This window comes from Triturus cristatus, chromosome 10 (genome assembly GCF_964204655.1).
Source record: "Triturus cristatus chromosome 10, aTriCri1.1, whole genome shotgun sequence".
Taxonomy (NCBI): Eukaryota; Metazoa; Chordata; class Amphibia; order Caudata; family Salamandridae; genus Triturus; species Triturus cristatus.
Window position 1 is genome coordinate 757,722,466 of NC_140593.1, and position 16,620 is coordinate 757,739,085.

At 47.9% G+C, this 16,620-nt stretch overlaps 1 protein-coding gene across 4 annotated transcripts in view; it reads left to right on the top strand.

Annotated features, from left to right (window-relative positions):
• Window positions 1-16,620, top strand: part of LOC146789963 (fibroblast growth factor receptor substrate 2-like) — a 221,683-nt gene that overhangs the window by 150,987 nt on the left and 54,076 nt on the right. For all 4 annotated transcript variants that reach the window (XM_085628283.1, XM_085628285.1, XM_085628284.1 and 1 more), the window contains one exon: window positions 6,217-6,345. In XM_085628283.1, the coding sequence (XP_085484409.1) occupies window positions 6,217-6,345 (129 nt within the window). The remainder of the gene's footprint in view (window positions 1-6,216; window positions 6,346-16,620) is intronic.

Genomic DNA, 16,620 nt, shown 5'->3' on the forward strand with positions numbered 1-16,620 from the left:
GGAATGGCCCTTTCTCGGTTAGCGCCTATTCCCTTTCCATCAGTTTAGATGTTTGCAAAGCTGCAGATCAGAGGCAGTGGGAATTAGGCAGGAAAATGGAGGAGTTGCATAAATTAGGGGAAAAAATACAGCTAAAATTCCCGGCGATGCTCTGCGTCGTTTGGAATAACCAAATGCATAACTACCAAGCAGTGGAAGAAGTAGATGCCCCGATTGAAACCACTAAATATAATTGACCCTTTCTGTGGAAGCTCATCTGGCAGGGTGGGATGGGCACGGGGTTGGGGATGGGCACTGGGTGGGGAGCAGTGTAAACAAATGGAAAACAATAAGTTCTTCATATCATCAACCTTATTGCCACTGACCTAAGATAACGCATCTGAAGAAAGGTCTTGAAATTGTTGAAGATGATGGGGGTAGCAAAGAGCTATCTTTCTTAATGTTGAATGTTAGTGGTCTCAGAACTAAAGGCATGCAGAGACTGGTGATGAGATCTCTAGAAGAAAGTCTGGCTCCCATTATTCTATTGCTAGAGACTCCTCTAACGGCTAGCAAGAGTAGACTCATTTTTCTAAATTTAGATAGGTGGAGAGCTATGCAGTTTCGGACCAGACAGAGCACTTATAACGGGGTAGTGATTCTGATAAGGAGGGGAGCTGGGGTTGAGGTAACATCTTTAAAAACTGATAGCTCAGGTAGGTGGGTTCTGACAACTCTGAGGTGTGCCAAAATTGTATCCAAGCCCCCAGGAGGAGACAGGCTCTCAATGGCATGCTTCATGACATCGGCTTGGTTGATGCATGGAGATATTTAACCCCTTCAGTGCCCCGCCCTTTCCCCCTCCTGTGCCGGGCCTTTCATTAGCGGGCGGGGTCCATGACGAGATAGTCTCGTCATGGGCAAAGCGCAACCGTGCTCCATGACGAGACTATCTCGTCATGGGCATAGAAGAGGTTAAAGGGCCCAAGGAGGGGCTACTTTCTACAGTAAAAAATATGGACACTTTCTTGGTTGTATTATTTCTTTGTGGATAGAGCTCTGGCGGGTGAAATAGGTCAACCTGCTACCAAGGCTCATCTCAGATTATGCTGCAGTTAGCATGTCTCTTACGTGTTATGGGAACAGACATAACGCAAGTTGGAGGTTAAAAAGGGCTATCCTCCTAGACCCTGGTGTTGTCTCCATCCTGAAAAAAGCCAGTGTCGCAATGAATTTATTTTTCCTTGCTAATGCTGGATCGGCTCCCTTAGAGGAAATTTGGGATGCTTTTAAAGTTTATATTAGAGGGGTTTTGCAAAGCCAGGCACACTTAAAATATATGGTTGAAAGAGCAGAACTTAGTAGATTGGAGGAAAGAGTGAGCATCTTGGAGGCCGAAATGCAACATATAAGTGTGGGGCTTGACATGGAAAAGGAGAGGTTATTAAACCAGTCTGAGGAGGTGGGGTTAAATTACAAAATCAAATTGGAAACGAAGTGTAGAGAGCGTTTGCAAATCGGTTGCATGAGACAATTTGAATTCGGGGAGGGGGCGAGGGTTGAGAAGTCTAGGAATGAGATCAGGGAATTGGTTGTCAACTCGCATGGAGAGGTTTCGAATAAGGTTGATGAAATGCAGGCCCTCTTGGTCTCCTTGTTCTCTGAACTATACGCTGAAGAGGTTTACCTGGACTCTGAGACGCTTAGAGAGTGGTTGAAAAGTGTAGAGCTTCCGGGACTCCCAATGGAGGGTAGAGCTTGTTTGGAAGCACCAATAACCAAGGGGGGAAATTAGGGAGCACCTCTTATATATAAAGAATGTGAAGGCTACCGGTCCGGATGCGATTTCCTCAGAACTAACTAAGCTTCTTGTAGAGGAGATGTGTCAGAATGGGAACCATTATTTAACTCAATATATCAAGGGGGGGGGCAGATCCCAAATTCGTGGAAAGAGGCCACAATTGTATTGGTTTTAAAACCTGCTAAATATCATAGAAAGGCAGACTCCGATCATCCAATCTCCCTGTTGAATGCAGATTATAAAGTCTTACCTAGCATCCTGGCAGGGAGATTGGCCAAGTTAGCTCCCCAGCTGATCCATCCAGATCAGAAAGGATTCTCGCCAAAGAGGCAAATCTAAGAACTCACACAGCACTTGATTGGAACTATTGATCTTGCCACTGTTCACTCGACCCCTTTGGCCGTGGTCACGATAGATGTGGCCAAAGCATTTGACCGGATATGCTGGGCATACTTGTGGGGGGTCTTGGAAATATTGGGATTTAGCCCCTGTTTCATCACTATGCTTCAGAAACTTTATGAAAACTCGTCAGCTAGAATTCTCCTTCTTAATGGCTTATTGACTAGGAGTTTTAGTATTCAAAGGGGTACAAGGCAGGACTGTCTCCTCTTTTGTTTGACATCAATATTGAGCCATTTGCACGGCTCCTCAGAAGAGACAATCCGGTTATCCCTTTCTACTCTGCCTCTTAGCAGTAAGATTGCGCCATATGCAGACAACTTGATAATTCATACATCTGACCCTGTTTAAACTATTCCTAGCGTGGAGAGACTGGCGGCTCAGTTTGGGGCCTTGTCCGAATACTTGGTGAAAAAGTCTGAGGCAATGTGTTAGAATATAGAAGGCTGGAGGGGGGGGGGAAATGCATAGAGATAAAATATCTAGAAATTGTTATTGTCAACCCTGTGGATGAAATACCATTATATAACTTGAAAAGGGTGGCAAAGGAGGTAGATACTCTATTGTCTAGATGGAAGAACTTGCCATTAGCAATCTATACTCTATCAACAGCATGCATGCCAGTACTGAATCAGCAATTTATAAACCTTTTACTTCCTCAAACCACACGTCAGTCATTGTGATTGAAAAGAACTTGTTTATTTTTAGTAAATTCTAAAAGGAGAATTGTAAACTCAATTTGTGATTTTTATCATATTTTTCATTCAAATCTATTCAATAATTTCATAGACCACATAACTCAACACACACATTATAACTTACATGTAATGTGTACACATATAATTTTGACAAAATGTAAACTTTAAGTACAAAACCAATTTGTGAGTTAGGGTTCCACACACAATTAGAAAATAATAATAACAACCTACACATGAAAAAATAATCAAAACAGAAAGAACGGAACCAGCGGGGTTGTGATATTTGTTTCACCAAATACCTATAGCCTTTATTGATACAACCCACATCTGGGCAAAGGCCAAACAGTGAAGTATTCAGTTTAACCTGAATAATTCAGTCGATCAATTAATAAATTGATTTGGAAATATTAATATGAGAGAGGCTGGTCAAACTGATACAAATTCCATGTTCACTTGTTTGGTCATGAAACGAGGTCTACGCATTTCGAACCCCTAAATTCCTTTAAGGGGTTTCTCTTCAGGACCTGGAACCGAAACAAAGCTTGAAGGAGATTTCCCAATCTCTACTCCAACCATGGGCCTCTTAGTTATTCCACGTAGGAAAAACGTTAATTATATAGCTGTGATTCCACGCTGTTAAGATTGCAGATAAGAGGACTGGTCGTGTGGCACTGGAAGTTTGGCCAGCGTGGTCTTGTCTTTGAACGCTGTTGTTTGGACCCTTAGTTGTGAGCCCATTTGATTTGAGACCATCCTCGTATCTCCGACTCTTTTGGCAACATTAACAATCTATAGCCATGTGAATTCCTCAAGATATCGATCCTTCCCATACTGCTGTACCTTTTTAATTGTATCCCCCTTACATTTTGAAGATCAGTTATTGATAAGATCCAGGGGAAAATAACTAGTTTTATATGGTCCTCTCACAGGGCAAGGCTAGCGTGGAAAAAGTTGAGGTGCAGGCTTGAGAAGGGAGGCTTAGCCCTCCCAGACCTGGGTCTGTATTGCATAACTTTTCAGTTTAAAACTTCCAGATGCTACTGAGTAAGCTGGACAGTTCAACATGGGGAGTGATTTTAGTAGAAATGATCAGGGAGTTTGATACTACTGGATTTTTGTATAAGTTTGATGCCCAAACATTTTTAAAAAGGTACGATTGAAGGTTCTAAAGACAGCATTAAACCTTTAGTGCAGGGTGAGCAAGATCCTGAGTATTGGATATTATTCCGATGTTGCACCTATATGGGATTCCCCTGGCACCCCAGAATGTATGAAGGATGGGCTGAGTCTTACACTAAGGTGGGCAGGGATTACTACCTGCAGGAAATTGATGACCATGCACGGGGTATTACCCTGGGATGAATCGAGAGCTTAAGCTGGAGATTCACTATAAAGGTTTAAATAGGTTTAGCTGCCTTCCTGGCTCGCAATTTTGGTCCTGGAGACAGGTGGGGATTGGGAATGGAGTCCCAAATCCAGGTTGTGGGATCCAAAAATGAGGAAGTACCTATGTGGTACTGGACATTACTGGAGGCTGAAGACAAGATGATGATGTCACCATATCTGGTGTGGGAAGATACTTTCTAAGGAGTGGACCTACAACCAATATGGCAAAACTCTTTGAAGTGATTGTATTCAGTGGTTAAGCCAGAAAATCTAAAGTAAAATCACTTCTTCACTATTAACAGATTATATTGGACCCCCCAAAAGATCGCGAAGTTTGTATCGCAGCCCACCCTCCGATGTAGAAGTTGTGATCTCTTAAGTGCTAACAAAGAGCATGTCTTTTTCACCTGTCCTGGGATTAAGGCATTCTGGATGGACTTTGAGAGTATCTTAAAGGACATCATGGTGGTTACTATAACATTAAACCCCGTATTGGTCCCAGTGGGGGTGGATATGACTTCTCGTAGTTATTGAGCAGGGAGCAAAGAGGCCCCTTGTTATATCTGATACTCTTAGCTAGGAGGGACATCTGTAAATGCTGGATTGATCCATCTCTCCCATGCGTTACGGACTAGCTAAAATCGGTAAATTGGACTTGTCGCCTAGATATTGAATGCAAGTCTGGAAGATTGACCAAGGTATTATCTAAGTTCACCAGGTGGAGTGGAAACAAGTGAAAACTTCTGATAGAGCAAGAGGTCCTGTGATTAAACCAAGGCACCACTCTAGACGATGGTCTGGTAGGCTGGGTCAGTGCGGTGGGGCCTTACATGAATGCAACAGAACGAGAAGCAGATAGTAAGGGCAAAATGACCTGAGACTTGCAGACTCTTTAAAAAAAAAAAAAAATCCTAGCATTTGAAAATGCCTTCCCTGCACCGATGGGTGTGGGCACACAGAATTTCAATTAAGAAGGCTCTTATAATCAATGCATTAGTAGATTAAGCTTAGTAAGAGTAATCGAGTATTTCACATTGTTCCGTTGCACAGATGTAGCATATTTACAGTTCATTTATAGTGGACTTGAGCAGAGGAGACATAATAGCAGAATCTGTGAATAACTCTAGTTTCCCTGTGGTCAGATCCATGGAGAACCTACTAAGTTCAGAAGTATGACTTTAGGTTTTTGTGCCCCAGGTTTGCGTGATGCTTGTGAATGAGCCGGTTTCGAAGAACTGTGTGAATGTGACTTAGGCTAATGCTGACTGGTATCATGTCAAATCTTAGTTGTGAACCCGGTTGGCCATTCTTTCTACCATACAGTAGTTTCACACGTATGAGGGACATGCATGCACACCCAAACACTCCCACTTTGTTATGCAATGGTTTATAGATGTGGGTAAGCCAGCAGCTGCACAGTGTGAACCGAACCAGTGCTCAGACTTGGCCCTTAGAACGAAAACACAAGCCACTCCACCAAAAATGTGACATGATAACCAAATAATAACCGTCATGTAAAGCTATTAGAAGAAATCTAAAAATCCTTAATTTGTTTTTTAAGGTTTAGTGGTTCATAGTGTTCAAGTGTTAGTACATTAAATCACATTCATTTATGACTGTTTTAAACAACTGTAATTGATGGTAAAGTTTCAAAACGAAACTGCATTGGAGAGGGGAAGGGTTAGTGGGCGTGGATCTTGGCCTGGCCCTGTTTTGGTTTGAGGGGTGCATGGCTGGGCTCTACTTCAGCATGGGACCTGAGCCAAGCCTCAGCTAGAAATGTGGCTCAGGTCTTGCTTAGCATGTCCACCCTAATGGCTTACACCGCAGCTCGGCGGCAAAATGGGAAGGAGAAGATGTGTTTGCTCTAGTTATGCGTTTGTCTAAGAGAGAAAACGTTTTAAATGACGCCGTAGAATACCCATTCATACACTGCCTGTTGTTGAATTGCAGGGATATTTGCCTTTCGGTGTGACCGTGCGGAGGAGATGTTTGAAGTGTTGCAAACCTCGATGCATCTGAATCGTATCAGTGTGATTCAAACCTCGGAGACGGAAAACCTGGAGTTCGATTCTGCACCAGGTAGGGAGGCACCCGATTCTTTTAGTTGCCGGGGTTCTGTAAGAAATCGGGGTTCAAAGCACCAGCGCTCTCCTAATCCATGAAATAATTTTCTGACCATTATAGAGGGTGAGATAAGTGACGTAATTAGGGTTTAGGAAGGCATCTCTGTCTCTGGTTGAAGTGAAGGTGCGCAAATTTGCAGACATCGGTTTGTAGGTCTCTACAGATTAACATATGCTGTACACTTCTCAGCCAAAACATTTTTCTAAGCAGAGACGCTTGACGGCATGGCCAATGTGGGCAGTGGCCCCAGGCTGCAGCCTTTCGCCCCCCCCCCCCGCCCCCCCCAATAGAGCCAACTCTGTTCTGCAGATAATCTTGTCCTGATGACCTTGAATAATTCTTAAACAGATTGTTTTAAATACTGTTTTCCTTTAATTTATTTTTAATGTGGATGATATGTGAGAGTCTATTACAGACATTTTGCCGGGAAATGTTGCGTTTGTTTCATGGAACATCCATAAATAAAGTTTCTTTCCACATATGAGAAATGGGAAGATGTGACAGATTATTTGTAATAATATTAGTTAGCTGCTACTGTGTTACAATATTAGAAATACACATCACTATCCCTGAATATTAGATGTAAAGACATTTAGAATTTGGATGAGTGTGCCTGTGTGCTTTCAGTGACCTGGCCAAAGAGGACCCGAAAGAGCTAAAATTGGATGATAAATTCAAAGCTATTATGCATAGAGGCCCCTGAAATACTTTTGGCCCAGGGCCCCCAAATCCTTAAGATATCCCTATTCTAAGAGGTTTTATGAGTTTTTTCATGGTTTTGAACGTGACTATATTAACTTTGTGAACAGAGCAGGACTGGTCATATGGGCCACAGGTTACACCCCCAATATGCTAGAAGATAGCAAGCAATCTGAATCCCTGGACCCATTCAGACACGAAATCCTCCCTAAGCGTGAAGTACATAATGTTCTAAGACTCTAACCCTTGTTCTAAATATTTTAAATAAATATTTTTAAGGTCCCTTTTGATTGAAGAGAGAACACTTCTTAAAAACTTACTGTTCCAGATCTGCCTTTTCGGTGTGATCACCGTCGTCTTTTTTTCTGCACCCTGTTTGTGCTAGTACTAGGACTCTGTGACACTACCTTGTTATACCAATGTGCTCTGGCCCTAAAATTGTATTGGTAAAATGGGTTCACCTAGTTGGTCCATTCAGAGTTGAGCAGACATGTTCACCCCACTTACCTTGTTACAAGTGCATTATATCCTGATGCACTTGTGATAAGGTGGACTGTGTATCTGTCACATTTGTGGCAGAGTACCCATCCACCAAAATCAATATCAGGCCTATGTATATTGAGAATAATTCAGGTCACAAACTTTATTTCTATGTCATCAAAAGTAGTTATAGAAATATGAACATGCATTGAAGGGCAGGTTCTTCTATATTGTATCTACATAGTTTATTTATATCTTTCAGCTTTATGAAGTCATACATTTATTATCAACCAGAAAGAGTTAGTTCTAAAGCGCTTGCCACAAGGTATATTACATGGCACAGTACTTGCAGTGAACTGTATTATAATTGACCAAATAGTAAAATAATACTTTCGTGTGGTAGAAGTCAACACCTCTGCAGCGCAGGTTGAGTCCAACAGTAAAAACAGATGAGGTAAAGATATCCAGTGTCTCTTTTTTTTCTCTCTTTCTCATTCTCTCTATTCCCCTTTCCCCCGATTTACTGCCAGCCAACATATGGAAATTCTTTGCTTGGTCATCAGTAATTCCATGAAAGTGTGGATACTAGCATCACTCCCGTTGGATCTGGATTGCCATGTTAGTGCAGCCATGACTGCTGCCGGGGGAATAAACACCCTCAAATGTAACAACAATATGACAACCAAAAGCGCATCCGTGCTCTATCTAGGCTGCAGTTTAAAGTCACTACCATAACATATGGCAAGGAAAAATACTTTCCTGTGTAAATAAACCTATTTTTATATATTAATAAATCACCCACAAGATGCGCCTATTAAGCCCAGAAGGCAGAGTGTCTCGTATATAAAAATGTGCCATACTATATATTTAAAAATGTGTCATCCTAGTAATAGAAGGCTAGAACTTAATTTCACATTGTAGGTTTAGCAACACTTTCCATAAGACAAGCCTGGGTATGATTAAAATATCTATTGTGAGGGGGGCGTGGCCAAGATGGCGACCTAAACAGACGTGGACTGCAGAAGCTCCCCGCTCCTTACCTCTTCAGCCGGCTGTTTTGTGCTTTATAGTCCCCAGACTGGCACAAAATTACCTCCGGAGCGGTGGTGAGGGTCGAGGCTGTGATTGAGAGTGGTACTGGCGGCCCTGTCTGACTGTGAGACCGTCGCTTTCCCCCAGGTCTGGTCTCATGAAATAGCGCCTACCCGGACCGGCCGTTAGCGAGAGGCCTCCTGCCTTCATTCAGCGCGCCCGCCGACGATCTATCAGCGACCCTGTGGCAGCCCTCTTGAGCATTCGGGGGCATCAGGCGGCGGCGGAGAGGCAGTGGAGTGGCGGCCCGCCAGGTGAGAGCGCCCAGGGATCGGGGGCTGCCGGGGGCTCCCCGTGCCGTTACCCCACTACAAGCCGCAGCTGCTGGACCAGCGGAGGCGCGGAGCGGGACACGCCTGGGCCGGATTGGGAGCGCGGCGGGGCGGCCCTACCTCGCTACTCCAGGAGTTGAGGCCCTGCGGAGTCTGCCCCCCGGGTGCTGCGTGCCTGCCCGCTGCAGATGATTGGGGCGCGACGGAGGACTGCATGACCGATCGCTCCGCCATTACTGACGGCGGGAAGATGGGGCTGGCGGTCAGCATCGTTCACCTAATCAGCGGTGGGTGAGGCCCAGGGGAGTGGTGCGCTGGCGGCGGGTACCACGTGGATGCGCCCTGAGGCACTGGGACACTACCACGAGGGGCGGCGGGGGGGCCCCCTCCTCCCGCTAGCTGATTATGCCGCCGCCTGACTGGAGCCTCAGTTTGGACGTTTCCTAAGAGCCCTGTGGCCTGGGATAAGGGGTTGAGCAGGCCTGGCACTTTTGTTTTGACCCATCGGAGTTTCTGATGCCCTGTTGCAAGTGGGGACCCTGTGCAGGAACTGCCATAGGTCGCCGGTGAGGTGCCTGGGGCCTCCCCGCGTGATTGCCCAGGTGCGGTGGACGCTGGGAGGTTGTGGGTGCTTCCTGGGCCTTCTCCCCTAAGGCAGTGCGTCTATCTGGCGCTGGTGCGGGACAATAGCTTCTACATAGGCCCAGAAGAGAGGCACGTTGCAACCTTATCACAATATAGCCTGGGGTTCACATTTTTTGGCGCAGTCTTCGGCGACCCTGGGGGGGGGGGTGGGGGGAGCTTGGTCATGGCATCAACGCGCAAAAGAAGAGACCGCACGCTGACGGACATGCTTCTCAAAGGCCCTAGCAAGGGTGACAGAGGGCCTCCTTCCCCCACCCCTTCGCAGCCAGGCCCAAACCATGGAGACAGGGAGATGCCGATCACCCGCGCGTTTCTGGAGACTCTTTAACTCCCTCTAAGATTACTTCCAATCGCTCAAACAGGAGGTGGCAGGGGAGGTCAGGGAGCTTCGTCGCGAGGTGGACGGATTGGGGAAGCGGGTGGCCGCCGTTGAGGAGCACGATCACGCCAGAAGTGAGGAACTAGAACTCCTCCAACAAGAAGTTCTCCGCCTCAGGGACCAGCAGGTGGACCTCCAAGCACACGCGGAGGACCTTGAGAATCGGTCGCGCCGCAACAACATACGGGTCTGGGGGGTTCCATCGGCGGCGGAAGGGACTGATATCACCCAATATCTGCAAGGCCTCTTCCGTGAGATCCTCGGAGAGGGGCCCGACTTTGAAGTCCGCATCGATCGAGCGCACCGAGTGGGTCTGCCACGGCGCAGGTCTGCTCCCCCTCCGGACATTTTGGCCTTTCTACCGGACTTTCCCCTGAAAGAGCGGATCCTACGGGAGGCGCGCAAAAACCAACCTCTTAAATACCAAGGCCACTCAGTGACGCTTTTTCAGGATCTGTCCGCCATTACATTGCTAAAGCGGAGGGCATTCCGGGAGGTCACCTTGTTCCTGAGAGACAAAGGGATACCCTATGCCTGGGGTCATCCCTTCTGCTTGAGGCATGCACTTTGTTGGGTCTTGAACATGGCGAGGCGGAGGCCTCCCCTCCTCGCTCGCTAAAACCTACAGGAGACGGTTGGCACCGTGTGGGCCGCAGACACCGCCCCATAGCAGCACTGAAGCCGGGCCCCAAGACGATGTCGCAAGAACGAGCTGCGGCCCTCCATGCGTTGTTTAGAGACTCCTCCCCTACTGAATAGCTTTCTTTACATTGGGGACAGATACGCATGGTCTATTCGCTGGCTGGGGGCTGGAGTTGCTGGTGTACCACGCTCACTTCGGTAACCTTATTGCCAGCCTGCGGAGTACGGAGGCAGGTTTGCACTATGGCTTCCTGTGGGGAAAGTTTTGTTGGGGATAGGGTGGGGGGAGAAGCGGTTTTGGTTTATCGTTTGGTCGGGGGGGGTGGAGGGTTTGGGGATGGGGGGGCCTGGGAGCGGCGAGGGGGTGGAAACCGGTGTGCCACGTAGAAGGGAGGTCCTGGGGAAAGGCAACATAGAGGCGGGCTCCCCTTAGACGACATTCCCATTCCATGGGCGGGCTAATGACAGAGGCCATGTTGAAAGTTATTTCCCTCAATGTGAGAGGACTCAACAATCCTGTTAAACGGCGCGCTATATTATCATATTTAGAGAACTCTGACGCCTCGATCTGTCTTTTGCAGGAAACTCACCTCTTGGCCAAGGATTGGCACCGGATGCGCTCCCGGTTGTTTCCTCAACAGCTTTACTTCTCCACCACTGATAAGAAAGCTGGGGTCGCTATCCTATTTGCTAAGCATTTCAATGGCCAGGTGGGAGATAAAATAGCGGACCTTAAAGGTAGGCTCCTCGCTTACACCATACGAGTGGGTAGTCTGACCATGACGGTAGGGTCTCTCTATGCCCCCAATTCTGGTCAAGAACTCTTTCTAAAAGACGCTTTGTCAGAAATTTTAAGTTCCCAAAACCGATACACACTGGTGGGAGGCGATGTCCACCTAGTCATGGATGGGGAGTCTGATAGATCTGGCCACCGTTTCCGTTCGTCATGAGCGCTCTCCCCGAAGGGGAAGGAGTGGATGGCCCGAAGGGGGCTGGTGGATTTGTGGAGGGAGGCGCACTCACACAGCACCCACTACATGTTCTTTTCGCATGTGCACCATACTTCTGCCCGGCTGGACCATCTTCATAGGCTCCTCGGAGGTCCAGCCGCTTGTAAGAAACACAGATATTATTCCTGCCGCTGTATCGGACCATGAAGCAGTAGTAGTGTCTCTTGCTGTCCCCCGGACTAAGATAGCGGGGAGTAGATGGCGCCTGCGGGAGACCCTCCTACAGCGGAATGGGGTGGCCCAACAGCTGCACAAACTAATCACGGATTACCTGGCGCTTAATGATATGCCGGACACACCATTGACGGCAGATTGGGGGGGAACTAAAGGCGGTCGTCAGGGGGGAACTAATCGCCATTTCGGCGGCTGACGCCAAAGAGCGTAGGGAGAAGCGGGAATCCTTGACGGCTCAGGTGGTTGAACTTGAGTGGGTGCACAGTCTTACCGGGGCTCCCAGGGTGTGGAAGCAATTGAAGACAGCCATGGCACAACTAGCTGGCCTCGATATAGATCGAGCCGAATATGCCACTTTGCGGCTGCGGCATGCATACTATGTGGGGGCGATAAATCGGGAAGCCTCCTCGCCAGTGCGCTGCGAGCTCGGGTACAGCGGTCGAAGATCACAACTCTTTATAACGCCCAAGGAGAGAAATTGGTCAGTGATGACCAAATTGCTGAAGCCTTTAGAGTCTTTTATGCCTCGCTGTACCTTGACACCAACGGGGAGGCATACCACGGGGAGCGGCAACAACGGCGCTTAATGCGGCCGGGGCCGCTGCGCTGCATTCGCCGATCAGAATAGAGGAGGTGGTGGGGGCGATTTCTCGCCTCAAGTCTTTGAAGTCGCCTGGGCCGGATGGCTTCTCCGCTGGGTTTTATAAAACTTTCTGTCCGGTGCTCGCACCTTTTCTGAGCAAACGCTGTCCCACTTCGGAATCGGGAATCGCTTTCCTGCATGGGTGGCCAGCTGCTATGACACGCCTAGAGCGACGATCTGTGTTAATGGTATCAGCTCTAAGCTCTTTGACATCCGGAGGGGCACGCGACAGGTGTGCCCGCTATCGCCCCTTCTTTTTGCGCTGTACGTCGAACCCTTGGCACAGCGGATTTGCGACAACACTGACATTACCGGCGTCACCATGGGGGGGGGGGGGGAACAGCACACTATTAGTTTATACGCGGATGATATTTTGGTGGCGCTGAAGAATCCGGAGAGGTCTGTGCCTGCCTTCTTGCAGGAACTGGAGGCTTTTGGGAGGGTTTCTGGGTTTAAAATGAACCGAGCAAAGTCCATGCTCCTCCCCTTGGGCAGCAACATACACGCAGTCTGCGACACGGTCTCCGGATATGGGGGTCTGCAGCTCCAGAAATCCATCCCGTACGTGAGGATAGTTCTTACTCCCTCCACCGAGCGGACAGTCAGTCTGAACTACACGAATATCTCTTCCCAGGTCCAGGGTGACCTCAGGAGATGGCAGAAGCAACCCCTCTCCTTGCTCGGGCGCGTCGCTGCAGTGAAGATGTCCATACTACCCAAACTTCTATATATTTTTCAGACCATCCCGGTGCTTCCACCTCTGGGCACCATACAAAAATTACAAGATGCAGTGCACCACTTCATATGGGCAGGGAAACGCCCGCATCTGCGCAGAGACCTCTCCTACCGCTCTCCGGATGAGGGAGTCCTGGGGATTCCGAACCTAGTACACTACTATAAGACATAAGGCAATTGCGGTACCTGGTGGAGTGGAGCCGACCAGAGTCGGAGAAGAGATGGTTATTCCAAGACAGGGCGATGGGGCAAACATCGCTTTTGAAGTTACCCTTCCTAAGGCGCCCTGATCGGCCGGCCTACCTACAGAAATCCCCCATCACTCGTACAGTACTGCGAGTGTGGGACACAGTCGCGGTTCGGAGGGGGCTCACCACTTTTCCTTCCCCGCTTACACCTCTGTTTGATAACCCTGAGTTCACCCCGGGATTAGAGAAGGGGGCTTTTCAGTAGTGGCCATCGTCCCCATGTCGCTCTGCGGGCCTTCTGTTTGACCTGGAGGGCTTCATTCAGTTTAGAGATCTGTCAAAGTATCATGGCATCACGGCTCCGCTACGATTTCAGTATTTTCAAATTCGGCATTGGTTGACTCAACCTGCAATACGCCCTTTAGTTGGTAGAAAACTGACCCCTTTTGAAAAATGGCTTCTTACTAGAGACTCGGACCGGAAGTTGATCACTGACTTGTATAAGATGATCTGCCCAAGGGTCACTGCACGCCCCTCAGCCGGTCAACAGCGCTGGGAACGGGAACTGGGGAGAAGCCTTTCCACAAAAGATTGGCAGGCAATATATTATAGGGCCTACCATACATCCAGGAATACTGCTAGCAAGGAGACCGCAGTGAAGGTGGTTACTTACTGGTATTTGACTCCGGTTAGGTTACATAAAGGCAACCCTAGACGCAGTTCTGCATGCTGGAGGGGATGTGGGGAGGAGGGCACTCTGACCCATTTATTGTGGGAGTGTAGGGAGGTGACAGATTACTGGACAGCAGTTCTCAATGATGTTGATCATCATTTTGACACCAAAATTCCCCGTTTCCCGGCTTATACCCTTCTAGGGCTGCCCAACGCACTCACTTGCCCCTTGAAGTCACTCCATGGACGTCAGATGGGCCTGGCCCTAGCCCTGGGCGCAGCGGTACGGCACATTATCTCACTTTGGGGAACGCGAACTCAACCTTCTCACACGGGTTGGCTGCATCGATTATGGTATACAGTGGGTATGGAACGCATACAAGCAACCCTCACGCAGTCCACGGCATCCTTTCAAATGGTCTGGCAACCTATCCTATCACTCCTGTCCACGGAATTTAATGAAGTCACTTGTCCCAAATATCTCCGTCTTTTGCGCCTTACCGATACCTTAGCCTCCAGAGCCGCTCCTGACACTCGATAGAGAGCGGTGCTCACACGTGATGGCCTTAGGCGACAGGACACGGCACACCGGTTGGGGGGGGGCTCCCAAGGAAGGTTGGGGGGGATGGGGCTTGGACATTGGACCTTGACCCCGCCTGCACCCAGGGACTTTATTGACTTATTGCTATGCCTTGCGGTGGTGGAGGCGGGGGGTACCAGGGGTTCCTGCGCATTGTATTAGCAGAGTAATAGATGTGATTTACATGTCCTTGTTTTGTCGTCAAATTTAATAAAACAAAATTAAACCTAAAATATCTATTGTAAATCTTCCCTCTGGGAAAGTGCTGGAAAAATAATGAAGTTATTTTCCACTTTTCTAAGTTATCAAAAATCTGAGGTCTCCATTAAATCAGATTTTGAAAAGTAACCATGAAACTAGGTCCATTCAAATTAATGAAGTTTAAAATAAACACAAACTCCTGCTGTTTTCTCTGCCAGAACAATTGCTGATTGTATGCTTGCATTTGTTCAAGCTAATTATTATGTAATCAAAAAGGGGGAGCTGAAGAGCTAATATTTAGAGAGGTCCTGTACCCGTGCTCCTCTATGTGTATATGCAAGACAGTTAAAGGGTAACCAGTTCCTCTTGTATAGTATATGTGGCATGAGCAAGGCTCCAGGTCTGTAGAACTTTCTTTATTCACTCTTCGATCTGGGTCTCGATAAAAACAGTGGAACCACCAGTAGGGCTTAAGGTACCTTGGTGGCTACTTAGTATAAATCAGGTCGACATGTTTCGTGTCTTAAGGGCTCCCAAATCGAGCGACACTTCTTCAGGACCTATGTTCTGACGAATCAGATTGGAGTACGTCAGGTTAACTACGCCTCCCGAGTTTCAGGGGGGGCGGCGCGCAATTGTGCCAAAGGTGAGTCCCAAGTGTGGATCTCACCCAACCTTTCAACCTATGGTCGGCAGTGGGTTGTGTAACATGGAGAGGGGGAGAGTCAGCTCAAAACATTGAAGGTAGTCAACAGAAAGGTAGAGGGCGAGATCTCCTCTTACCAAGGCTCTCCCGCTTCGGAGTGGGAGAGCCTTGGGGATCTACTAGCGGTGGGGAGGGGGGTGCTAGTAAGAAGCACCGCTCCCGCTTTTGTTACAGAGGGCGGTCCCCCAGTGACAAAACCGGCCCCACTGGCACAAAACCGGCCCCTACCCCTGGTCCACCATGGAAAACCCAGGTGCCTGCTACAGCCAGTCCGGCTCTGCCCAGCAAGCCATCTAGTCCACAAGGTCTTGGGACGTCGTCCTAATCTTAAAGAAGCTGGACAGCTGAACTATTTTCATCACGTCTCCAAGCCATTCCAACTGTGGGACACGTAGCACATGCCACCAAACCATTGCTTTTTGCAATTTTGCACCTAGTGGAACACCTGGACTCCACAGCCCCTGCTTCCTGCCATCACTCCTTCAGTTTGACCCATATACAAACATTGGTAATGAACAAAGTTCCTGGGAACTGTACCTTCACTAACTGCTACACTTACTGCATGACTGGGTGTACCCATCTCACCCTGAACATGCACTGCCCACAAAATAAGTCCCACAGAAGGAGCTGTATTACGTGGATACATTACTACCACTGGGTGTATCCAATATTCACAACAATCATGCAGGAATAGCAGTTGTTTTAGTGGGCTTCCTCAACTGCAATATTTGACTAGTCGTATATAGTTGGTAACTAAATACTCCAAAGTAATTAAAAACTCCAGGCCAGCTGGTCAGACACTATTTCTATTGAACCTAATTTACTCAGAACTGACTTACAGAACCTAAAGCTCAGGAGGCTGGGGCTACAATAAGGCAATCAAAGACCCGGAATTGTACTAAAGAGTCAAGACACATTAAAACCAGGACCTTTCTGGAGCTCAGAGCAGAGGATACGGATGGGATGTTGAGAAGAAATAACCTCAAATTCCTGGGATTTCCTGACCGAGTGGAAGGGCCATCAACAGATATGTTCTTGGAAGAGTGAATCATAAAGGTCCTAAAGCCATGAGCATTTCTGCTGCCTTCTCTATCAAGTGGGTGCATTGGGTT